The sequence below is a fragment of the Cyphomyrmex costatus genome, unplaced genomic scaffold, assembly GCF_001594065.2.
Source record: "Cyphomyrmex costatus isolate MS0001 unplaced genomic scaffold, Ccosl1.0 scaffold162, whole genome shotgun sequence".
NCBI classification, from domain to species: Eukaryota; Metazoa; Arthropoda; class Insecta; order Hymenoptera; family Formicidae; genus Cyphomyrmex; species Cyphomyrmex costatus.
The window spans coordinates 344,792-371,861 of NW_017275632.1; the positions used below are offsets into that span (position 1 = coordinate 344,792).

Sequence of the window (27,070 nt, forward strand, 5' to 3'; positions counted from 1 at the left end):
TATATATATATATATGTATGAATATATTAAACTAAAAATTATTATATTCACGCAATATAAATATTAAATAAATAATATCATAGAGGAATAATACAATTACCCTTATTCTTTTTCAAATCTTAATCACTTAAAAATTGTCGTTGTTGTGTTACATTGCTGAAATACACTAAAAAAATTGATTGACATTTGGAAGCTCAATTAGATTCCAGAAACACAAAAAAGTGCAGGGCTTATATAATTAGAATAATTTTCGTATTATTTTTACACTCCTACTTAATTAACATTGATCATGTAATCTCTCATAATATATGTAAACAATAACGATAACGTTAGGAAAGAGAGAAATAGTGTATTTTGTGTAAAATATACACTGTCTATAATGCAACAGATACGGTATTGATTAGTAGCAAATAGGCGAGTTAGTGCGAAGACTTATTGTCGGCGCCTGCAATAGAAAGGGAAGTTAGCACCCAAAAGCCCCATCACAAAAACTACTGTTTAATATACTCGAGCAAGATTCTTGAAGAAAGCTGTAAATTTTACGTTTACGATTGTATATCATTTTTACATCCTTATTGCATCATTATATTTCAAACACACAATCAACAAGAAACGTTATTGTGTGACTTAAAATTTGTTGTGTGCAGATTAGCTTAGCAAGAATTGCGATCAATAGAATAAAATAGCGATATATGAATTGAAATGTTTTTTTTCTCTAATACAATTGATTAAAATTTTTATAGAGTTTTAAGTTCTATATACTCAAAAATTATATTGTACTCACGATGGTATCATAGGTGGAGGTAGGCCAGGGTTAGCTCGTGTTGGTGGTGGTCCACCTGGACCAGGTCTATTAGGAATGGCTGGTGCTGGCCGGCCGCTTCCAGGTACTGGTGGTGGTGCTCGAGAGCTAGAAATAGGTGGTGGCTGTGTCACTCCGCGTCTTGGACCACCAGGAGATGGTGGTGATAATCTAAAACGTACAATATGTTTACAATTGGTTTATAATAAACTCTTGTATCATTTGAACGCGTCAAACACTTTCTTCCAAATGATGAACAAAAAGAAAAGATATAAATTTTATATGTGCACAAAAGAAGTTAACGCACAAAATCTTCTAATATGTGATAGTATATAATTTTTTAATATTATTATTCAAAGATATAAACAATAAAATAGTTGTAAACAAAGAGATATGAAATATTGATTGATAAACTAAGATATTGATAAATAATTAAATTCTAATGTAACTTAATATTTGTATAAGAATATCGCTACTCAGAAAAATTTACTAATTAAAAAAGCATTCTCAATAATACAGTTCGTTAGAGCAAAAAAAAGATAAATACGTCATATATAAAAAATCTTACCCAAGACTGTTTCAACGGTGTTCAAATGTATGGCAAAGCAGACGGTACAAAATGTAAGGATGATAAATTAGTAAAATACGCGATAGGCCATTTTAGGAATAACATAAGGGTTACCTTGGATTGTCGCCGGATATCAGCCAATCGTTTTTTACGGGTGGTGGTACTGGAGTTGAAACTGTGGCCATAGAAACATCTCCAATGATACGAAGAGCCTCTTTGCACGCGTGATACATGCGTAACATCTCCTCTCGTTTCTGTGCTTCTTCAGGAGATTCTTCCATCATTGAAGCCTATAATAATATATACACATCAATCTTTCTTAAATAAAAATATAGAGACATAGATAAAAAAAATCAAACACACAAATGCCAGGACCAAGGTTGAGAAACAACTAGTTTTTTTTATAAATTAGAGTTACTTTTCCTTTTAGTAACTTTAACTTGACTTTGTTCCTTTTCTCAGTGTAACTGTAATTTTTAATTTAATTACATTTCTTTTAATAACTATTAACTAATTTGAATTACTTTCACAGTTACTTTACACATTTAAAATTAATTCGTCATTTAATGTGATTGATTAGAATCTGAATATTTGTGCTACTGTCGCTACTGATTGCATAGAAGACAAAGCCTGCATTCAGAAAACAAATAATAATGTAATTTTACTTATTGCTAATATCCGCTGCAGGTTCTTTATCTCTCGTAAGCTAATTATCTATTTGAATATCACATTAATAATTTTACAATTTAGTCCTGCTTATTGTCAATATCTATTGGTTCTTTATTTCTAAAGAGCCGTTTATAATGGGAGTAATATGACATAGTAGATAAATCATGAGAAATTGACATCACAATCGAATAGAATATATCTCCAGGAGAATAATAATCAATTAGAATTGATCAATTTTGCAGCTTACTGCTTATTATACAAAACGAGTATTACTCTTATTGCGGACGGACATAAAAACAAATTATCTGTATGAATATCGTAAGGAAGACGTAAACAATAAGCAAAACAATCACAGTAAAAAACGTAAAATTGCTATCTTACATTTTCTACTGTAATTGATCGATTCCGCTTACTGCTTACATCTTATAGTTTTATGTTTTTCTGTGTTTCTAACTTAACAATGTTAAGTGCCCGTGCCGACCTATAAACAAATATGCCCCCACTCGCTACACATAGAATTTTTCATTACAAGTGCTCGTCGTAATGTGCCTATACCGAAACATTTTTGCGCAGAAGAGTGGGGTTAGAGAAATAACTCAACGACTTAAGGTATTGGCTATTTCCCGTACGCAAAAGCGTTGAAGTATAGGGCACATTACGTGCACGCGTAATGAAAAATAAATTGTATAACATGTAAAAACATAAATCAATCTTTTTCTTTGATCTTAATAGTAACAACATGTTACCTTAATATGTTGTTTCGTAATAATGAAAAAAAATAAGAATAATGAAAAATAACAGAAGTTTCTTTTCGGGTAACTACTTGTAACTTTTAGGTTTATTTTTTAGAGTCAATATTTTGTAATGGTAACTACTTGCTTTTTGAAATAAAGATAACTGTGACTATAACTAGTTACTTTTACAAAGTAATTTTCCCAATATTTTGACAAGAATCAATCTAATTTACATTTGCTGAAGAGGACACCAATGTGAGTCAAAATGTCCAATATATTGATATCAAGGAAGAATAGTAAATAAAATTTTAAACGATTTTACATTACGTAATTATTACCACGAACTCTCATTTGACCTTTCTCACACATCATTACTTCTTGACAAAAATTATATTCAAAACTTTAATCCTAGTCAAAAGTTGAATTAAATTTATTGTATTAAAAAAATAATAAACATGTTTTTCTTGATCCAAATGCTCAAAAAAAAAAGATGAAAAGTAAGATACACTTACAGGATCAATCATAAATATTGTCAAATTATTTATTTTATCATTGAAAAAAAATTTATAAAATCTTTAAGAAAAAATTGATTTTGCAATAAACTGCTATACAAACACAATACATATTACATTAACATGTTTTACCTGATCGCCACTTGCATAAAGATGTGCCAACAGTTCCCCATTGATGAAGTCCTTAGCGTTATTGATAATAAGATGCATAATTGTCTTTGGAACCAGGTCACGAGTAGTTTTCGTGACAATCTTCATATAAGAATCTACTAAATTTCTGATAGTTTCCACTTGACGCTCCAATTGAGGATCCATTGATGATTGACCCTCTGACCCACCCTAAAGGAATAAAAATAATATCATTTAAATTCTATATATTATACTTATATATTTTTAACTAAAATGTTTTCAATTTTAATTACTAAGGCATATATTAGGAAGGCATATATCAAATAACATTCGCAGTATTATGAGATGTAACAAGTATTGACCAAATGTAGGGGAATATAATCAAAATATAAAATAATATTCTATGATGTTAGAATTTTCTGCGGTAGAGTGTGCTTGATTGTAGAGGTGTCCGATGCTTATTATAAGTGTCATGCGCTTTGTAATTGAGAAAACACGATTGTACCAACCTCATATCCTTCCTTTTTAGTTGATTTAAATATGAGACAAAAAGAGAACGGTTTCTATTATACGCTCAATACAAAAGATTATATTATTATTGTAGTTCATTTTATAAACGTATATATAAAAACCGATGTACCTCTATATAGACATTTCAAATAAAGTCAATAGTATTCAGAAGACAATAAAAATATTAAAAAATATATTTATTAAAAAACAATATCCACGTGTGTAAAATAATATTAAAAATAATTTTAGCATAGAAAATTTTGCACTTCAATTCTATCCTAATTGCGATCATAAAAATCAAATAAAGCCTATTTTTCTAAAGTAATTCTTTTTGTTAGTTGCACTGAACAAATGTATTATAATTCAAACCATTACACAGTTAAAGAATCAAAAACAAAAATCTTTCTATTTTTCATTAACTCACCCTCTGCTTATCCTAAAATAAATTGAAATAAATTCTAATAAATATAATAAGAAATTAACGCATCATAAAACAGATTAATATAGAAAAAAAATTCTTTTTTTCATTCAAATAAACATTTTTTCATTTTAAATATAAACATTGTTGTGAAACTGATTTAAATTTTCGATAAATAAATTAAAAACATAAATTATATTTTTCATAAATAGCATTTAGACAATTATTTAATCATGTTTCGATAAATGATAGACTCACTTCTTCACCATTTGCTTGCTCTGTTGATTTTTCGGGATATACACCAGCTCTGAGGAATGATGCCTTCCAAGAGTCAACATCATCTTGTGTTTCACAACTCAACTCCAGTTGTTTATAATCCTTATAAACATTTCGTCCTTCTGGATTGAATAACGCAAATAGATGACGACGCGACATGAAACCTTGTTCTAAATCACGCAATTTCAGCCCATCCAAAGGTAACATATACTTCTTTTCACGTTCCTTTATACATAAAAATATATCAGATTTGACATTGTTTTCGGATGATAATAGTTCTTTTGCAATATAAAATATTACAATTTGTATTATTTTTAACATCAATTTAAATAAATAGATAAATAATTATGAGCAATATTTACTTCTTCATCCTTAAACCAGGAGATACTTTCTGATGTTAAAACAAACCAGTAATCTCTCGAGCCACCCTTCATAATACCGAGATTATGTATGCACATGTAACCTTTACGAATTACTTGATTGCCTAATGTATGCCGTCCAGACTTAACAGCATTTTCCGAGGATTGCTGCGCACTGTAACATAAATAATAGTGTATAATGAAAAATAAAAATTTTATATATTCAACTGCAAAGATTGTTGCCATCAAGTTTACATTATATAATCATTTATGAATAAAAAAAACAGCAAAGTCTTAGCATCCATGTTTTAAACAAACGTACTATACCGTAGAAAGAAATAAAATTAACGTTTGCTTATTATAACAGTATTTACGTTACACATTTTCAATTATACATAAACTATTACATAAATTAAATATTTTTATTATACATAGAAAATAATATATACAGAATAAAGATGGATTGTGTATACTCTCTTTACCACAGATTTCTGGATATTACATTAGACTACTAATTTTGTCCTAAGAAGTATGAACGCATGCGTAAAATAAAACCAGACATCACAAAGAGGTATACGACGTCTTGGACCAATCAAAGGATATACAACATCTTGAATCAATCGCGGAGAGATTGATCACATGATACCTATTAGCTCTTTTTTGTACGTGACGGTCTTAATGTGCGTATGTAATTTGCACATATAGTACTTTTATATAAGAAAAAGTGAGGAGTTAGCAGTGTAATTATATATACAAGTGTAATTATATAGAAGTTTTATAAATCAATTTATACATCTATTTTGAAAAAGACCACTGAGCAAATATTTACCTTAAAAATAACGAAATTTATAAGAATAATTGTGTATGTATTGTCATATTACTTCATGCATTTTATGCTTTACATGATTTCAACATTTTCTAAGCGCACATTTGCCATATAAATAACACTAGTATCACAAAAACATAGTGTAGTTATCAGTTAGACGACATTACAACAATTTCCGATATGTGCAAAAAAATTATGAAAAGTTGATTGCATAAGCACATATTACATCCATCAAAAACAGATTATAAATGTGATGTTGCTGTATTACAGTCTAAACGTATCATGAATAATGGTAGGTGACTTTAATAAATACTTTCATTCATACGTTTCATTAAGAGTTCTAATTTTTCTCATAACTTACAACAGAAACGAGAAAACCTTATATTAATTTAAAATAAAGCCAATTTATAAATTTGCAAAGAAAAAAAATAGTAATGAACTAATACAAAAAAGATTAAATGTATGATAGATTATAAGAACAACGTGCTGCATTCCATGATTTTAATATTATGCAGAATTTTTAATTATATACTGTGAAATCAGTAGCAAATTTAAATTACAGGCATAACTTTTTCTCTGATTTCGATTAAAAAATGTAAATCTAAAGTTTAAAGAAAATCAATTAAGAATTAATTTTCCATTGTATATTATAAATGATATAAATCTTTGTTTCTAATATCACAATTTATTGCAGTATTTAAAAATTAATAAATGAAAAAGACATAATATACAGTACCCTCCATAAATTTGGAAACACCCTACGTTTAGAGGTAAACAATTACATGACAGCGATCTATACATGTTTTTGATTTAAATAGACGCCCTTACGATAAACATTTTTATCTAGAACAGCTTCTACATGCCGAAAATATGTCGGACAATTATTTCACAGTATTGGGGCGCACAAGGTTGAATTTTGCACTCTGGTCTATTGTTTATTTATTATTACTCCTTTTGCCACGTCGCACTTGCATGCATTGTGAATACACATCACAGGTCGTTTAATTGTACTTTCACGGTTTCTATTAGAATAGTAAACTGTTTGAATTGCAAGTAGATTTCAGACTCAGTAAAAACTGTAAAAACTACAACAGTCATTCAAAATGGCCCCGAAGAATCAGATTTCGTATGAATCGCGTCTCAAGATAGAAATAATTTCCGACATATTCGGAGTGTACAAGTTCATAGATGTTCTAGATGAAAATGTTCATCGTAATTTGGATGTCTTATGATCTATTTAAAGATACGTTCGGTATTGCAAATCAGAAGCATCCGTTTGCTGTTTCACTTCGGAAATCGTTCGGCAACTCGTATCTTTCTGCTACATGTTATCTCATCTGCGTTCGGTATTAATATTTCTAGAGCTAATCGAGCTCCTCAATCCACTCCGGATTCAAAGACCGAGCTCGTAGAGCTAATGCAAGATTTGCGCCTAAATTGAATATAATCTTTCAGATTATAACCTCAATGTTAAGAAGACTCTCAAATTTTGATAAAAATACACTCAATCAATATGTTTTCGCATAAAAATAAAGATTTGACAATAAAAAAAAAAGTTGCTTTGCCCTATGAATCGGAATATTAATCGTTAAAGTCAATGGCTTATAAATCTGTATTCAAGTTAAAAAATTTGTCACAGTAATGGTTCACTGCTTTAAAAACAAATCTTCTGCATTAAAAACAAATACTTTGCTAAAACAGTGAGTTTATGTTTTATTAGAATCACTGCTGTGACAGATTTCTTAATCTGAATAGTTGTCGACTTTAATAATAATTAATATCTCAGTTCACAAGACAGAGTGACGCTTTTTTTTCTTGTAAAGTCTATTTTTACGCGAAATCACATCGATTGAGTGCATTTTTATCAAAATTTGGGACGGCTGGGATCTTAACATTTACCATAACTTTAAATGATACTATGACGGTTTATGCATGGGGTTTATGGACACTTCATTCGACATTTCATCGTCGTCACTTGTTCATAAGACAAGTTTACCGTCTAATATCTAGTATATTTTTTCGTCCACAACATTTAACCGTCTACTGTTTGTTTTAAAACATTTTTTTTTTGTTTAAATTCTTTTGCGTGCCGTAAGGACATATCCGTCCGCGACACTTCTTCGGTAAAATGTTATTACGAATAATTACGAACAAGTGACGATGATGAAACGTCGAACGATGAAATGGTAAAAGGTGAAGTGTCCATAAACCCACTATGACAGCTCTGTATCATTCGAAATTAATTTTAGGTACTTGATTTGCTCGAAGATCACGTGATCAAGCTCACCATCTGCTACCTCGCATCTCAGATTTACATTGCCGAACGCACCTTAAATAAAAAATTGTATAGATCACTGTCATGTAATTGTTTACCACTAAACGTAGGTTTGTTTCCAAACTTATGGAAAATACTGTGTATATAAATATATATATATATGTAGTTTACACGCACATGCACGTATACATATATACTATATATATGTATATAATGTATGTATGCATACTATATACTCTGCTTGTTTTGAAATTATTAAAATGTTAATAAATAAAATAATAAAAAAAATAATGATTAAAAAATAATTGAAATATTTATTAAAAAATATCAGACTAAAAACTATTAAAATTTGGCTCAATACATTAATGTTTCAACTTAAAGTTGTAAGTTGACGAAGTAAGATATTAAAAGAAGGATAAGCATCAGAAAGAAAGAGCGTGAAAATGGAAGAGGATAAAAATGTTGTGTAAATTTTTGTTGAAATGTACTTTAATATTCTTACCTTACATTATGGCTACTGGCTGCAGCGCTGCCGATATAATTAAATCATTTCTTTAATTGTAAAATTTGAAGAAATTGATGAGAAAAAAGAAGAATATCTCAGGATAAGACTATATTATTTTAATTAGGGTGAGGCGTACATAATCTTATACATTTAAAAAGTTATAATGTATGTATCACAATTTATCATTTAATTTTACTTCTTGTCAAAAGTTAAGTAAAATGAGATTTAATGTATATATGCATATATATATATATATATATATACATATATATTAAAAAGAGGATTTAAGATGTATATTTTTATACAATACAAAAGAATTGTATGCCTCGTCCCCAATGATACAATATTAACGACAAAATCAAGCAAATGACACTTCATTTCAGCAATATCATTACTAAATTTATACTCTTATTATACTTATTCAGTTATAGGCTTATATTTATCTAATATTAGCTTTACATTGTTAGTACCTAATGCAATTTTTTTATAACTATAATTTTTTTATATAGAATTAATATTTAAAAACATTATCATTTATTTAAAGCAAAGATTAAAAATATAGCATAAATTATACGGAAATACTGCTATAGCCATAACAATAAGATTCAATTTTAGCTACACAAGAATGTAATATGTGCAAATGTAATTTTATAATTCCATAGTAACTTAAGAAGCTATTTTTTTGATAAAAATCATCGTTATATTTACTATAAATTTATTATTCTTTAACGATCAATTTTATTTAAATTTTAAATAACTTTAATTTTATTAGGTATTTAGAGATATTTTAGAAAATTTTATAAATGGTAATATATAATACAATTGAATTTTTAACTATATAAACTAAACAAAAAAATTAAATAAATATATTTTGTGTGTGTGTGTAGTGTGTGTAGACTATGTATATATATATATATATAATATTATACAATGTCCCAGAATATTTAGAATTATTTTCATACACAGATCGCTCGTGGTGGATGAGCTACCTACTAAACCGAGAAAAGCAGGCTTCTAGGTCTATGACTATATGGATGACGAAGCCATAGTAACTATGGGAAACTTTCTCACAATTTTCAAAGAATGCATGGACGAAACCTTGAAGATTGTTCAGAACTGGTGCAAAACTAGGAAATTGATAGTAAACATAACCAAGACTCTAATCATTGTTTTTACTAAAAAAATACAAGCCTGAACCAATCGAGTCTTCAAAGCTCTAGAGTGATAAGTTATATGAATTCACATCTGAATATTCGCTTAAATGCACAACAGAACTGGAGTATATACCTTGAAAAAAAGGAACAAATTTTAATATGTGGATTTATTGTAGAAGGGTGATGAACAAAAATAAGAGTTTAAATCCTAAAACTGCCCTATACAAAATGGTTATACAAAATGATTTTATCATCAAGATTAACATATGCTACAATGATGTGATGATCTAGGGTGGAGAAGGTGAATGCGAGAAACTTGCTCAAAAACTTTTAAGGGGGATACCTGAGAACCATGAAAATCATACTAATTAAATCAGATGGTTATTAGCAGTCGGACAAATAATATACAGATTAATGTGTCAGAATAATTGAAGAGAGACTAGATTTGGCCATACTAGATTGGGACTTTTTAACAGACACCCCTTGACACTAAAAGATAGGATACCTATCTGGAGAAGGCCTTCAAAGTCTAGATACTAACTAGGGAGGACTAGCAAAATTCTAATTTCTTAATCAATCCGAATCTGGACACTTGGTATATGAACGGGTCAGGAGTAAACGGCCGCTTTGGAGCGTGTAAATATTGGCCTAAAATTAGCCATGAAGAAAGTGATTGGTGAACCGATGGGTGAACTAGCCTAGGTCTTTCAAACTAAGGTACTGGCCATCCAGAAATGTGCAGAAATCTTATTAAATAAAAATAATGGGTGCTGTATCCACATTTGCTCAGACAGTAGAGTAACCATTGAAACACCAACTAAGACCTCTACAGAATCATGTGTAGTATAGGACTGTATGTAAATTCTAGCAAACCTATGGAAAACAAACGAAGTTACCCCAGCATGGGTTCCTGGATACCAAGAAATGCTTAGAAATGAGAAGGCAGACGGACCAATTAAACTAAGGATCGAAGTAGATCAGATAAACAAATCCCTTTTTCCATGAATAAAAGATACATTAAAAAGACGCTGAAACAGGAGCATTTGAGCTCTTGGAAAGTGGTGAAGGGCTGCCGACAGTCAAAGCAACTAATAAAATATCCCAAATTTATTAAAATGAAAGAAAAGACAGCAATGGAAAAGAGATAAACTGAGAATGGACATAGGCCTTCTCATAGGGCATATGCCTCTCGGAGCACAATTTAATTTTAGACTCATCGAGCAGAAGATCTGCCGGTTGTACGAAGAGGAAAGCAAGGAAATAGTTCGCACATCTTGTGCCACTGCCCTCTCGTCTGTAAAAGATATAAATCTCGAGACTATATGTTTAATAGACCCGAAGATCCAGAAGGAAAGATAAGCAGTTTCAGAAGCCTAGTTCATAGTATGGGCGCGAGGCTAGATTGGGCTGCATAATCTCAAAAACAAATAGAGAGTGACATACAAACTTTTAAATTTGAGGTTACACTAACGGCGAAATTACTATTACTACTGTGGTACTAACTAATTTATTGCTGAATGTAAACGCACATATAACCTTGATCACTAGACGGCTATACCGAACAGCTCACCGTCCACTTGCATTCAGCGATAGACCACGGCCAGATTATACGGCGATTTTTAATAATTAATAACTCATTAACTATTGCGAAAACTGAAAAATCAATAAAATTCTCAGACTTTCATAATTGAACTAATACATTATGATAATAATGGACATATGAGAGTTACGTGCGATTATTGATGCACAAATTATCAAATGTAGACAATTATTCAATTTCCATTAATTTTATTTCATACATTTCATCTCTCCAGACCATCATCAGTGAATATCGTCCAATTTTAATCTTGAGAATGTTTCTCAACTTCATTTTGACAGGTCAAACACACCACTGGTAGATAAATGTGTTTTCTTTGCATTACATGTACATGGTCAAAAAAAGATAATCAAAAATTTAAACCTTTTTATCTAATAATAATATATTACCATGAAAAGTAACTGATATATTATTAATTAAAGGTGCCAGTACAAAGTGAACATACATAAAGTGTATGTAACTTTCGGCCGATTTTCGAATCGCCTCCGCCTTCCGCTGCCTCCCTCATCTCACCGCGCGCGGTCCAAATGCTGCACGACGCTCGAGCAACATTTGATCTGCGCGCGGGGCGGTGAGGTGAAGGGGACAGAATTTGGTATTTGAAAAGTCTACTGTAATCGACCTCAATCAAGTTCGGCGGCCATCGCCCCAGTATTTTCTTAAGGAGCCCTTTTATCAATATTTACCCGATGATTTTTAATAATTAATAACTTGTTAACTATTACAAAAATTGAAGTTTCAACAATTTTTCAACTCAGTTCAGTTCGCTCTATCTGTGTATGAAAATAATCCTAAATATTCTAGCACACCCTGTTTATAATTTAATATAGGGTAGAGAAATTTTTTGGCCATTTCTCGCGATAAAGTTCATGTTTCTGAACAGCAAATGTTAATTATTTGGAAGCTTGTATCTGTACTTTCAAAAGAATAATTATGATTGTATGTATAACGTAATTATAAACACATTACTGTAAATATATATTGCGTGCGTGCCATCGTAAATTTTCGTATTATTTTGAAGTTGAAACTCAATCAAATCGTCCCGATTTTTACTCTATAATTAGAAATATATATTACCCTATAATCAGAAATCAAATAAAAGTATTTTAAACAAAAAATATATGGAAGAATTCTTATAAAAGGTACTTATATATAATTTTAACATAAGGATTGTTCTTTTTCGCTGCACTGTGAACACAATGCAATAAATTGAAGCAAAACGGACGTATATTTGTTTTACTTCAATTTATTGCAATGTGTGCACCAGTACAGATAGTGCAGCGTAAAAGAACAAACCTATAGTGTCATACAAGTGTACATTAAAAATAAAATTACAAAAATCATTGCTTGTCAAATTCTAGAGCAGTCTATGGCTTTGAGGGTAGGACAAGTTGAGTATGTTAGAGTGATTATAGATTGCTATGTGAACTGATTTTAGCGAGACATGCATTGACTGTGAAAGTATATGCGCTGATAATTTGAGTAAAAAATAATGACAAGCAAACATAATTTGAGATATTAATCACGTGTAGTACGACTTTCTATCTTTCCAAAAATGTTAAAAATTTTAATTTTCTTACATATGAAAAACAAGAGATATTTGTTAATTATTTATAATTACTTATATTTTGGTAAGCATTAAGCAAACTATATGTATGACTTACTACCATCTACTTTAATCTTAATGTGTATTTAAGGATTATAATTTTCACAGCATAAAATTACTAAAAATAGTTTTTAGATAAATTATTTTTTCTAAACTGCACATGTATTCTAAAATAAGAGTTGATACTTTGTTATCTTAAATGACAAATATACTACAGCATATAAGGAATATTAAAAACTTCGTAAAACTTTATGCAATACACGTGAATATGTTGCTAATATCTTTTCAACTAGAAAGCAGTCTTTTAAAACATACATCTTGTCTAAGTACTATAACAGCATTATGTAATGTGTCTTGCTATTTAGTAGCTATATCAAATTTGACATAAAAAATAAGAAAACAGCATCAAGCATAAATATAACGAAACCGACATGTAAGAACTAGATATATTAACTTAAAAACCGAAAATGTTTGACTACTGTACACCTCTGTAAATAGTACTTGAAAACTAAGATAACATATAACAAAAAATATTTAATGACTACTTACTTCGCAAAACCGATGAAATCTTCATGATTCGTATTCATGTATGCAAGTTCACAATCCACCAACAAGATCAGCTGCTCTTTACACATTTGTTCACGCTGCCTGATGTATGTCGTTATGATACGTTCCGTTTCTTCTCTTAGTCTGGGATAACGCGACATCTGTTATGTTAAAAAACCGACATATAAAAATGGCATAATTAACTCATATTTTAACATTGGAATTTAATAATTCCTATATCTTTTATTATTTTATAATTATCCATGACTTACCCTATCTGTACAAATGCGTACAACATTACTAAGTTCTTGCACGACTAAGTCTACACACTTGAGACTTGGTTCTTTAAGTCTGTTTATTTGTTTTTTGACTATTGCCTCAAAAGCCATGTCTGGTGTAAACAATCCCACCCTGATACCTATCGTATTAAAATGCAAATAATTGTTAACTTGTTTTGTCAAATGATGATAAAACCAAAAGAAACTCACCGTGTATATTTCTGATGGCGAAAGCAATTTCTTTTCTTAATTCTTTTTCATCAAATTCCATTTTAACAATTTCAAACGGGAAACGCTCGTGGAAAAGTCTGTTGATTTTCGCACCACCACTGAGTTCCATAGTATTAATTTGTGCTGAACCTGAACCTTCTATAGTTCTCTCGAAATCTGACTGAAGCTGCTGTATCATCCTTAAAAACGTTTTTCTATTAATTTGTGTAATGTAATCTGTCATAAAGTATTAGTTATATAGATAGAGAGTCTTGATGTTATCTACCGTGTTCACAAAACACATTTGAAGTAATCTCTGTTATTGCATCACAATCTAATCAAATTTATAGTATAAATGTCATACTATATCCTTATAAAGATATAGTACTTCATAGAGTATTAAAAATATTTGTTAGTTTTCTTGTAGCAGAATAATTCTATGCCATCACATTATTTCTTCATTCTTGAAAAAGCATTTGCATAATAAAAATAATATAATTTCTCAATTACTTAAAATTTCATGCAAATGGCAAAAAACACGCTATTTTGGTTAAATAAAACTAATAGAGCAAACAAAAGGATACCTACATATACATTTGAATTGATCTGAAAACGAAAAACAAATGATCTAAACTTCAAGACCCTCTACCCACAAAATTAAAATATAAAAAATAAAAAGGTAAAGAAGAATTATGATTTCATTTGCGTGATTATTGCTTTATATATGTATAATGTGAAGACGTGAAATACAAAATACATTCATTAAAAGAATTTTGTTATTACACATGTGTACATACATATATGTGATATATTCTGCTATAAGATACACATTTGTGATTTTTGCAATATAGTTTCTATAAATAAACGACGAGCACTAAGAAAACGAGCACCATAAACCGGCATATATGATATATAAAATTTTAAATTCACTTACTGTAACATAGCCTTTGTTTTGATTGCAGGATCATCAGGTCTGAAATGTTTATACTGTTCGACATCCTTCTCTAAAGTTAATTGTTGCTTTTGTAATCTATCTCTTAGAGCTGGCAAGGTATCCCTGATATGGTTTGTTAATTGTTGATTGAGAACTCTCTGCAAATATGGTGTACCCAACCTGTCTGCTAGATGACGATAAGACGGATGGCTAACAAATAAAACAAAAGTTATATATGGCCAGAAAAAGGAAAAATAATTACATCTGTCATTTTCAAAATTATTCGCACATATACCTCAGAAAAAACTTTCGCTCAGCGGCTAAAGCATTTTTGATATCCTTTCGACCTTCTATATCCTTTTGACTTCTGTTGACAACACCAATATAACCTCTTCTCAACGGTAATAATTTATTTTCCAAGATATCTCTTGCATCGGTGCCATCGTCCATGAGATCCAATTTAGTAATAACACCAATTGTACGTACACCTTATAATATCGTGTATTAATGTTAAATTCAAATAAATATAAATTCAAATTAATACCAATATTGCAACTAATTGAATACCTTGTGCATCAACTTCTTTAGCAAGTTTAAGAGCATCGCTATTAGCTAAATCAGTATTGGCTGGTGTGACTGCCAATATGAGACAATTTTCACGTTTGATAAATTGAAAGATCATGGCTTTAATTTGGGCTTCTATATCTGCTGGCTGATCTCCGATTGGTACTTTCGTAAGTCCAGGTAAATCAATTAATGTCAAATTTAGGACTAAACAAAGATAAATGTATATTAGTAAGTGACAATTTAAATTATCATTTATTTTTAAAACATCCTTTTTATTATACTCACCATTAGGTGAATATACTCTGAGATTAATTGGTATATTAGAAATGCCCTTATTACTTCCAGTCACTCTGTCTGTTTCTGCTTCAATTTCTTTCCGTACCTCGTCAAAATCTACGAATTTCTTACCTTTACAATGCAAAAACTCTGCATATTCTGCAACATAAAAAAGAAAAAAATTACTTTAATTTCCAAAAACAATACTTATTATTTAAGAAAGAAAAATGAAATAAAAAAAATACTGAAACTTAACATTTAATATTTTATATACTTAATATTCATCATATATTTATATTCTGTCTAATGAGATACGTCCAATTTACAGCTTATCATAATTTTAAGGGAAGTATATGATGCAGGATATGTGATAAACCTGTTGATAAAAGTTCAAAAGGCAAAATAATTTAATTAGTCTTGTCTTTTAATCTATATTTTATTTATTAATACTACATTCTGCAACAATAAAATGTAAAGTGTCAATAATTTTTCTTATAAATTCATTTAATATAATAAATATCACATAATAAAAAGATTTTCAAGAAAGGTCAAATAGAGAATGACATATACATAAATGGAGTAAATACATTATACATTAATGCATTCCTTGCTTAAAAGGAAGATATTTGCTATGAGTACAGGTCAATAGGTTAACAAGATGATATTACCAGTATATATGAGAAAACTCCACACCCTTTAAACTCATTTCTTATATATGGCTTTAAAAAAATAACAGAGATTTCGAGAATATTATTAGATATGTAAGATAATTTCATATTTTGATTATTATATATTAAATAAGATAAAAAAATAATTTAATGTAACCTATGCGCATTACGACTTACCAGTTAAGCAGTTAATCAATTGTAAGATGAGAGGTCTTCTTGTCACAATGCCTGAACCTCTTGGCAAGAAATCTCTGGAAAATAAGTATTCACTGTTATAGTTAACTTTAATTTTGTACAAATATTAATTATATATGCAATTATTGAAGATTAATGATAAATTAATTATTAATTAAAATAATTGCAATTAATATGTTTAAATATAGACTGTAATATGTACAATCTGTGGCAAAGGTCGAGGCTAAATAAGATTTGATCACTTATTTAATACATATTTCTTTCTTTTATCTGATAAAAAAAATATGCATAATGCCTGTTCTTTTCAGCTGAACTTCTTATAAAGTTTATGCTTCTTCTTTTTCTCTTCACGTTGGAAAAAAGAGAAAAGATAAATGGTACAGAAAGCTAGCTAAAGAATCCAAGTCTATATCTAATGTCCCCTTATCTATCTTAAACATTCTTTGTATTCTACCTCCCAAAAATGTTTGTTTCTAACATGTTTAATTCAAGAATAATCATCTAATAATTTTTTTTAGATAAACAATTACTTGGAATGTTTTTTATACTTTAATTAGAAGTTACTATTATTAATTACATACTGTACAATGTATTAATTTATTTGAAATCTTTATGTACGTGAGGATAGTTGATAAAGCTTTCGACCTGACATAGAAATGACACCACAATTAATATCAAATTACTACAATATAATTTATACAAGTTTGATCCTTTACTCTGATAAAATAGAAAACTTGTACTTTATTTTTTTTTAGAATGCAAAAATCATCACTATTCTCGAATTAAGTTAAAGTTCATTAGTCAATTCTTCTGTTTTAAAAGCAAATACCATTGTCATGACAATGTATGTTCAACAAACATATCTTATGCATGGTAGAAAAACAAATCAACTATGTTGTAAAAGAAATTTCGAGACTTACAAAGATAATATTCCTTTGTATATGTCTTTCACCCACCGCAATATAACATTTTCTTTAAATTACCATACATTAAAAGAGCGTTGAAAATAAATAGCAGATTCGATTGGACACACTCAATGCACAGTGGTGCATATTAAAGCTATTATATACAAATTGATGTGCGTAAAGATATGTTCGATAAGATATATTCTCAATACATTTTATTGTATTGTTAAATAAAATATATATTTTGTAATTTATATATATATATATATATAATACTTGCATTTCACTTTTACACTCAGATTAAATCAATATACATATAACAGTTTTTTTAATACACACTAGTGTATCCAACTGAATTGATCAAAAATTAAACACAAAATTTTGTTGAATTCATATAAATAGTTTTAAGAACCTGAATCATTATTCTTTGACTATTTTTATCTCGACATATTTTGCATAATCGCTAGTTATGCGTTTAATAACGTCAGAGAACTACGTGAATGACGAGGAGAGACATTCGCTACGAGAGCATAGAATCATCTTGCCCGGCGGTTTTGCGCATGAATGGGCAGCTTCGAAGTACTCCCGCGACGATGTCACGAAGGAGACACTTGACAGGTCAACTTGTGGGCGTTCTTCCCACGGACGTCCGTCCAAACGTCCGTCGTCGCTCCGTTGTTCGCCTTGCTTTATGTCATGCATAAAAAGCTATCGCTGTCGCGTTGAATCGAAATGAAATCGCGCGTCAAATTTTAAGACTTGCTGCGTAGCGACGACGAAGACGAATCGAAATAAAAAGCTGCTCCTGTTCGTCTCGTGAATACAATTGAGTTACTCTTTCTGCGCTCAAAATAGAAAACATATATACATCTGCATGGAAAAATTAAGGGAAAGAAGAGAACGTGGAAGAAGAGGGCAAGAAAAGTAAAATCTAATGTGTGCGCACATTTCTATCAACTACTTTGATAATAATAGAAATGTCATTTAATTTATTCTTTACCGTTTTCCAATTCTTAAGTCCACGATATACATATATTGGAAATTACTTCAATAATATAAACAGAAAAAGAATGAACAAATCACATTTAAACAATTGGGTTGTCATTTGACCCAATAAGATTGCTTATTTCTTCCTCTGTCCGAGCGAGATCTCGCAGCAATTTCCAGCACTACAAGCGCAAAAACTAAAGAAAAATAACAAGTAAATTGAATCAAGATTAAAGTTAATATATATTAATAGAAAAACAGAGTATGAGAGATTAGAGGAGAGAGGCATCGATCGATCAAGTTCAATCGAGTACGCCTTTAAGTAGTCACACAATAGAGTAACAATTGAGATATTTCTCGTAATAACGAGAAACATGGTTTACGTGCTGTGTGCGAGACATTCCCTTAACATTCTTTATAAACGACGACACTCACTCACTCACTCACTCACTCACTCACTCACTCACTCACTCACTCACTCACTCATTCTCTCTCACTCATTCTAATCAAGACAACGATGCCGTTTGTATGAGAAGTTCGATTAACCGAGGCTGCGAAAGAAGACTGACGCGATTATATTACGTGAACGTGAAGTCTGCGATTACTCACTTGCCGACGAAGTTCTCAAGCACGGAGCTCTTGCCCGCGCTCTGGCCGCCCACCACCGCGATCTGCGGTAGATCGAGTTGCATATGCACACCGAGCTGTGTGAACGCATCCTGCAGTTTATTCACGATCGGGATCAACTGTTCCATACCCGTGTTGCCCGCCATCCTGTAGTCGGAGTCGCGTAATTCGCGTTACACTGTTCGTATTACACGCCGCACGACGCACGCACGCACGCACCCACACACACACACACACACACACTACTTCTCTCTCTCTTTTTCCTCCACAGCTGTGATCCCGATGTGCTTGCAGCGCACCACCTAGAAAGAGTAGAGAGCTACTGTTCTGCCACCGCCCGCCGTTCTGTCAACGACCGTCCGACAAGGGTGACTGTTTGAGGCGAACTCGAAACCGTACGTAACGAGATCTAAGCGTGCACTAAGCAAAATGGCCGATTTCCTCAAGAACGCCGCGCTCTGCCCGCCCGCCCGCTTGTCTGGCTGACGGCTCTTGTAACTCGTTCTTCCACGGCAAACTTCACCAGCACATCTTCACCGTCGCAATGGCGGTGGCGGTAACACGAATCACTTGATCTTGCATCGCTCGATCTCGCTTGCTCACGTCATGGGCGCGCGCGCGCGCGCGCACGCGCACCACGTTGAGGAATGCTATTTTGAAATCTCGCTTGTATACATACGTTAAGTATTGTATATGTATTTACTGTCCGCGCGTAAATGTTCGATTTCAGAATGATTCGCGGCTATACGCAACGGCAGCGGTGATGATAATGGATGACGATGGCAGTGGGCTGCGTTCGTTACCCGAGTTCCTCCACATATCGTTTTATTCTTGTTACTCATCCAAATTAAACAAGGATAAGATGGGGCACCCTCGGGCAACGTTTCCGAACGCAGCCTTGCAAGAGAGCCCATCATAAGAGCAGTTCAATCGATAATTGAAGCATGCGCACAAGTTACCAGTGCCGCCGCCAACCAGCACCATGTGTGACATGTGTCGCCGTCGTGACCTACTTCCACGGCGGTGAGATAAAATCCATATCGTACACGAATTGTCCGTCGACGCGCTCCAACGCGCTCTGACCTGCTCTGTGCCCTTTTTAACTCCGCACGTCCGTCCGTTCATTTGTTCGTATGTGCGAATTGCGCGCGTGCATGCGCGCGACAGCGACCGGAAATTTGGTTGGCAATCGATATTCACTTCCGATACGTTCGCGAGTCGATCAATGCGATCGCGGTTCACTTCATGCTATAATTCTTTTTAAATTAACCTCTCTCTCTCTCTCTCTCTCTCTTGCGCGGAGAGTTTATTTTTTCTCCTTTTCTCACCTGCAGTTACCACCTTGGTGAAAAGAGATGAATTATGCGTACGCAGAAGCTCAGCTACAAAGAATATAGTTTTTTCTAGATTCGCTGTTATTTGTTTAGAGTGTGCTTTTGACGATACTCGATGCGAGGTGCGGAAGAACTTGAATTAGCTTTTGTACTGTTATACATCTTTTAATCTTAATTTACTTTTTATTTTTTTTACTTTTTTATGAGAATTCGAAATTTTTAATTAATTTAAATATAAACATAAAATATAATATGGATCTTTTTGAGCCATATTATATGTATTTTGTTATTTTAATATATAAGCAGGCGAAATGTTGCCTTATAATTACACCTTCACTTTTTCTTTCATTAGAATTCATCTTGTAATTACATATTATGAATTTTTGAACCAATATTTGAATTAATTAACATTGATAATGACGAAAAGAAAAGATTGTTTACATTGTTTTATACAATTTTTATATTTATTAATTTTATACTTGGAATTATGCAAGATTGTATTAGCTCATAGCTCTTTTTCATTTATTTTGAATGTTATTCTTTTTAAGCCATATTATTGTAAGAAATCAACTAAGATCTCGTTATCGGACTGTGTGGCTCCGCGGCAAGACGGTGGCTTTATTGCTAACACGAACTACTACGAGGCCTCGATTCGAGTCCCGGCATCGCGTTCGAGCGTCCGACATTTTTTCTCGGCCCAGCTCTTACATTATTTTATGTTATTTTAAATTAATGTTAACTCTCAGTTTACAATCTGGGACGTTTTTGACGCGCGCGCACACGTATCAAGAATCGCGATCTACTTAATTGTCTAGCGCTAAATATACGTGCAATAATTTATTGATACAAATATTGAGAAAGAACTCTCTATATAGTTTTAATCATGAATTCCTATTGTCACTTGTTACAATTGTATGTATATGTGTGTTCCAAATATACAATATATTTTTACAATATGCATTCTCTTTCTCGAAAGACGAGAATAACATATTTGTATAAAATCAAAATTAAATTCTTATATAATTAAAAAAGAAAATTCGGTTTAGGTCAATTTTTCTAGTCTTTTATGTATAATTCTAAGTATATATCGACTCACTATCAAAGCGGAATTAATTGAAATCAATTTGTGTTACTGAATGAAAAATGTCCACGTGTACTATAGTTCGTTTTCAAAGAGGTAAAACCTAACTTAACCAAAACGTGATGTAGTTAAAATGAATAGATCCATATCCATAATGAGGAAGTAAAATTTTCAAAGTCACAAAACACAAAAATGCCATTATTTTACACGAAAATGTAAACTAGATCGTTTTCTTTTCCAGCTTAACAAAGAAAAAGAAAGAGAAATGAGAGCGTTCTTAAAACGGTCATATCGATTTCTATATCCGATAGTCTCACTATGGGTGCATTTTTTTAGGCAACGGATTTGCCGGTTGCGCGTTTTTTATACGATCACGCAGCCGGCTGCGCAGCTAATTCTAATCGTCCGTGTATCTACTGCGTATCCATTGCTAAAAGAACGAAAATCTGCGCTGCAATCGACTGTGCAGTTGTGATAAAAGAACGAATTACTGCAAGAACTGTTGTATCTGATGCCTAATAGGCCTGCTACAATAAGCCATTACCTAAGTTTTATGTATTAAGTCATAAGAAATTGACCACTCACAGTCGATTATTCTTCTCACATTCGATTGTGATTGGTAAATTTCTTATGATTTAACACTTAAAACTTAAGTATGGCTTATTGTAGAAGGCCCATAAAAGAACGCACCTTAAGCTGGTTCTACATTGGCTACGTTCAGCAGACTCAACAGTTGAGTGAGCGCTCTCTGTTATTGGTGTAATCTTCTAGATTTAAAATTTGATTGGATCATCTAAAAGAATACACCAATAACAGCGAGCGCTCACTTAACTGTTGAGTTTGCTGAACGTAGCCATTAGGTGCATCCAGAAGCACAACTGCTCACGGAGCGCTCAGTGAGCTCTTGTATCTGTTTGGTTTAATTTTTAGATCTAATGGAATATGTCAATCAGATAAAAAAGCTCACTGAGCGCTCAATGAGCGGTCGTGCTTCTGGATGCACCCATTAGTTGCAAGTCGATCGCAACGTTCCGACAGCCAATCTCAAGCTTGCATTTTGAAATCAACGCTTCAGATTGGCTGTCGCAACAAACTTTCGATCGGCTTGCAACTAATGTAGAACCGGCATTATATGTTCTATTATACTTGCCGCATCTAAAAAAAACTTTTTTTTTCAACCACACTGTTATTGGACTCCAGCTTCAAGCTGCTTTCACATGCAGCATAACTTGCATAAGCGTAACTTGAGTCAGCCAATCAGATTGTCTGAATTAGAATAAGGTGTAGTAGCTGATAGAATTTGATACGATTTGATTGGTTGACGCTAGAGTCCTAGATATCAGAGAAACACAACCGACTTAAGTCAGTATCGCAAAACTACTAAGAAAAGTACTAAAAATGGCGTCGTTTTCAGACGAACTATGAAATCCACCAATCGTCTGTTAGTCAGCCATTTTTAATACCAATGAATGAATGTCATGATTGGCTGACAGTCATCAGCGAATCAGGACGCGGAACATCGGTTGCGCTTCTCTGATGACTCTCATTTCATGCAGCGAAGAAAAGCTGGCGTTTTACCCCCACTCTACCATAATGCCAAGCAGCGCTTGACGGCTCGAGAGCACTCGAGAGCTGTCGATTTTACGCTGAAGTTCGGAGTGTCCCAACGGTTGTGTTGAAATCGTAAATTTAAGTAAATATGTAAAAGAGAAAAATGAGTTTTATCGACGAGGTCAGTGCATGTATTATTAATATTATTGTATTATTATATATTATTATGTATTATTTTATGTATTTTTATATATTATTATTTATTATATATTATATTATATTATATATTATATTAATTAAGATTAAAGTTACAAACAGTATGGATATGTTGACATATTTAATTTTAAACTAAGAATACAAAATTGTTAAAAATATGATTACAAAAAACTACTTGAAATCTACTTGAAAGGTAATGTAACTATAGTTTCGACTCTAAAATTGAGTCCTCCTCAGACTTCAAAATTTGTTTAATGGATAAAATTATTAGAAATATATACCACTGTTAATGTAGCCATTTCTGTAAGCATTAATATAAAAATATAATGATATATATATGGTATAACCAAAAGAAAAAGAAAAGAAGATTCACTTACAAGATATATAATAACAATTTTAAAATTAATAATACGTTCCGCTTATAATGATAAAACATTGTAACTGCAAAGTAATGATGGATTATTGCTGATTTTGTAGTGACTTCCTAGACGTTTGCAGATGGGGGGTAAAACGCCAACTTTTCTTCGCTGCATGGCACCTTAATATGGGTACGGTCAACGCGATGCTACAAATGCTTCGAAGCGTTTCTTGATTGGTCAATTTGAAAAGTTCTTTCTTTTGATTGGTCAATCAAACGCTTCAAAGCATTTCTAGCGAGACTTTAACCGTACCCTATGTGCCATGGGCTTAAACAAATCTATGCTTGCGATCTACGAGACTTCGACGCTTATGATGTGACCAATGTAGATTAGGTTTTATACCATGGTATAATACGTGTCCAATTTAATGCCACTCGCGAATCCGCTCGGATCTCGGATATTAATTGTCAGGTGCTTTCTCAGCTCTCAGTTCTCTGTGACTCTCTGTGAAATTGTGAGATCCAGTATCCAGCAGCATCGAGCCGATCGGACACGGAGACTACGTAGCTGTATGGGGGCGCGATCAGTATTGCTATTTTCCTACCGTGCGATTCCAAAATGTCAGACGTCGATAAATGGATAGAGATCGCGAAAGAATGCAAATACTTGCCCGAGAATGATCTCAAGGTAAATAGTACGATATGTGCCGGTCGGTTTGTTTTCTGCGCAGTAACGATCGCGCGATTACACAAGCGTTGATTAGGTTACTCACCTAAGCAATTTACGCGTTTTACCTCTCGAATTACTTATCGCATTAACTTTTATCGTTATCAACAGAAACTCTGTGACGTGGTATGTGATTTGTTACTGGAGGAATCAAACATCCAGCCTGTATCTACTCCGGTGACGGTATGCGGCGATATACACGGTCAGGTAAGTTCCGGATGTGAGCCCTAACCTCAAAATCAAAGCATTATCGTTCATTGCTACGGAATCGACAAACTTTAAGGTTTTAACTTTCCAAATTATATCGTTGCAACAGATTCATCATATTTATCCGTTTATTATTAAAAAGAATGCGGTCGTATCACTATACTTGTCTTGGCACCTAGATATTACTGTGTTTCTAGATCTATTTGTCCTACAATCTATCTTAAAGTCACTTATGATCCTAATATTTTATAACTACTAATAATTATACATTTATAATACGAATACACTTCAGATTATTTATGTTCTTCTGCTATTGCAGTTCTATGATTTAGAAGAACTGTTTCGCAATGGTGGTCCTGTACCAGATACAAATTATATATTCCTAGGAGATTTTGTCGATCGGGGATACTACAGTTTAGAAACATTTACTCGTCTGCTCACACTTAAAGCTAAATGGTCTGACAGGATAACATTACTACGTGGTAATCATGAATCTAGACAAATTACACATGTTTATGGATTTTATGGTAAGTACATGATAATATTTTCTTTTCTAATGTTCTGCATTTATATACAACACAACTTTGATTTCATACATTGTTTTCTTTATTGTCTATTCTAGATGAATGCCAAAATAAGTACGGCAATGCTAATGCTTGGAAGTACTGTTGTAGGGTATTTGACTTGCTCACAGTTGCTGCCGTAAGTATTTGTATAAAAGATCTTTTAAAAATTACATCGTTTTATATTTTCGTACACTTTAATAAAATTCTGTTTTAGTTAATTGATGAACAGGTTCTTTGTGTACATGGTGGATTGTCTCCGGCTATTAGAACACTAGATCAAATTAGAACGATTGAAAGGAATCAAGAGATTCCACACAAAGGTATATTAACTATATAGCACACTAATATCTAATTTGAGATTTTAGAGCACATAGATGTGTTACCCCGACGTTTTCAATCGCGTATGTAATGCATAGAATTTGAATAACTTTTACAATTGATACACCAAAAAAGGTTCAAAAAGAAGAATGAATTGGTATGGAAAAATAAAAAAATTGAACATGTTGAAAACATTTAAGAAAAAAGAAAAAATGCTTCAATTTGCAAAAACACGGTTTTTTTTTTATCAATTTGTAATTTTGAGGGGAAAACTGGAAATTTTTCTAATTGGATGTCAAAAGTAATTGTACATTATACTTAGAGAGAAAATTCTATTGTTTCAATAATATTCAAAAAACATATTTTTGTTATACCGAACTCAACAATCAAATAAATAAAAAAACGTCTGTAAGAAACTTATTTGATCCTTAGAACTTACTGTAGGGAATTAGTGTGGTAATGTGAAACTTTCTTTTACCCCTATTTTTAGTCTTCCCCATCCTTACAGCTTATGAATGTCTGTTATATACAGTTTGGGTGTACATAATCTAGTGCTCTAGATAAAGTTAACTATATAATATTTCAGTGTAAAATAGAAATTACGTTACCTGGATATATTATATTGTTGTCAGGTAATAACATATATAATAAATTATGATAATCAAACATCTTTGCTTAATTACAGGTGCTTTCTGTGATTTGGTCTGGTCTGATCCAGAGGATGTAGAAACATGGACGGTAAGTCCACGTGGCGCAGGTTGGCTATTTGGCAGTAAAGTGACTTATATGTTCATGGAAGTGAATGATCTTAAACTCATCTGTAGAGCACACCAACTAGTTCAGGAAGGTATGTGTGTGTTTGTCTTTGCTTATAAATACTTTAATTAATATTTCACCATTTGAATTAATTTTTTAAAAATATTTACTGATAATATGTATATCTTCTTTCGTCTTGCAGGTTACAGGTACATGTTTAATGACAAACTCGTCACAGTATGGTCAGCGCCAAATTATTGTTATCGATGTGGTAACATAGCTAGTATCATGCAATTCACAACAGTTGATCAGAGAACACCCGTGCTGTTCCAGGCAGTGCCTGATTCCGAGAGAGTAATTCCACCTTTAACGCCCACTCCGTATTTTTTGTGATCTATCTTAGTGGCTGTACGGATGAAGAAGAGAAATGTCTGTGTCTAGACTCTACGGAATTACATGATTCGATTGACCAGATCCAGGCTGGTACCATGACGGAACCATACATTCGTGAAACTGTACTACAAACCAATTATACATATTACTCTAGAAAATTTTAATTCCTTTGAAATTGTTTGATGCGTTCTATGATCAAAGTATGATACTTAGAGGACTGAATTATCATGTGATTACTCTTATTCAGGGAATGTTCTTTAGATTTTTTAAGAACTTTATCGGGTTTTACATGTGTAAAGCTAACTTTTATATATATACACACATATATATATATATATATATATAGTATCTGCCATTGCATCAGCCTGATTTTCATAGCTCGAGAAAAAAGAAAACAATATTTTGCATCAGAACAAATGTGAACATTCTG

General features: G+C 32.0%; 2 protein-coding genes across 9 annotated transcripts in view; one reads left to right on the forward strand and one right to left on the reverse strand.

Annotated features, from left to right (window-relative positions):
- Positions 1-19,764, reverse strand: part of shi (dynamin-1 shibire) — a 34,506-nt gene extending 14,742 nt beyond the window's left edge. For 2 of the 7 annotated variants that reach the window (XM_018536936.1, XM_018536930.1), the window contains exons 1-16: positions 19,116-19,764; positions 16,597-16,670; positions 15,761-15,910; positions 15,476-15,679; positions 15,204-15,396; positions 14,909-15,118; positions 13,975-14,174; positions 13,759-13,904; positions 13,490-13,647; positions 4,981-5,152; positions 4,601-4,843; positions 3,924-3,935; positions 3,418-3,624; positions 1,485-1,660; positions 1,371-1,376; positions 785-973 (exon numbers count right to left, since the gene is read on the reverse strand). In XM_018536936.1, coding sequence (XP_018392438.1) covers positions 785-973; positions 1,371-1,376; positions 1,485-1,660; positions 3,418-3,624; positions 3,924-3,935; positions 4,601-4,843; positions 4,981-5,152; positions 13,490-13,647; positions 13,759-13,904; positions 13,975-14,174; positions 14,909-15,118; positions 15,204-15,396; positions 15,476-15,679; positions 15,761-15,910; positions 16,597-16,670; positions 19,116-19,279 — 2,504 coding nt within the window. In that variant the 5' untranslated portion in view covers positions 19,280-19,764. Of the gene's footprint in view, positions 1-320; positions 446-784; positions 974-1,370; positions 1,377-1,484; positions 1,661-3,417; positions 3,625-3,923; positions 3,936-4,600; positions 4,844-4,980; positions 5,153-13,489; positions 13,648-13,758; positions 13,905-13,974; positions 14,175-14,908; positions 15,119-15,203; positions 15,397-15,475; positions 15,680-15,760; positions 15,911-16,596; positions 16,671-19,115 lie in introns of those variants that run through there. The other 5 variants (XM_018536937.1, XM_018536932.1, XM_018536934.1 and 2 more) reach the window with 5 other exon arrangements.
- A 142-nt stretch (positions 19,765-19,906) lies between these two features.
- On the forward strand, positions 19,907-26,883 carry PpV (Protein phosphatase V). Of its 2 annotated transcripts, XM_018536911.1 has the most exons (8): positions 19,907-20,156; positions 24,158-24,361; positions 24,512-24,607; positions 24,927-25,134; positions 25,230-25,309; positions 25,388-25,493; positions 26,177-26,338; positions 26,450-26,640. In XM_018536911.1, exons 2-8 carry the CDS (start codon positions 24,293-24,295, stop codon positions 26,638-26,640), a joined length of 912 nt encoding a protein of 303 aa, XP_018392413.1. In that variant the 5' UTR covers positions 19,907-20,156; positions 24,158-24,292. The 2 variants fall into 2 exon arrangements, with proteins under 2 accessions (XP_018392413.1, XP_018392414.1); XM_018536912.1 differs by lacking the exon at positions 19,907-20,156 and having other exon boundaries at positions 24,293-24,361; positions 26,450-26,883.
- Positions 26,884-27,070: the final 187 nt, after the last annotated feature.

Coding starts and splice junctions, on each gene's coding strand:
- PpV (XM_018536911.1), top strand. CDS start 24,293: ATGTCAGACGTCGATAAATGGATAGAGATCGCGAAAGAATGCAAATAC. Junction 24,362..24,511: donor TGCCCGAGAATGATCTCAAG/GTAAATAGTACG, acceptor CGTTATCAACAG/AAACTCTGTGACGTGGTATG. Junction 26,339..26,449: donor ACACCAACTAGTTCAGGAAG/GTATGTGTGTGT, acceptor TTCGTCTTGCAG/GTTACAGGTACATGTTTAAT.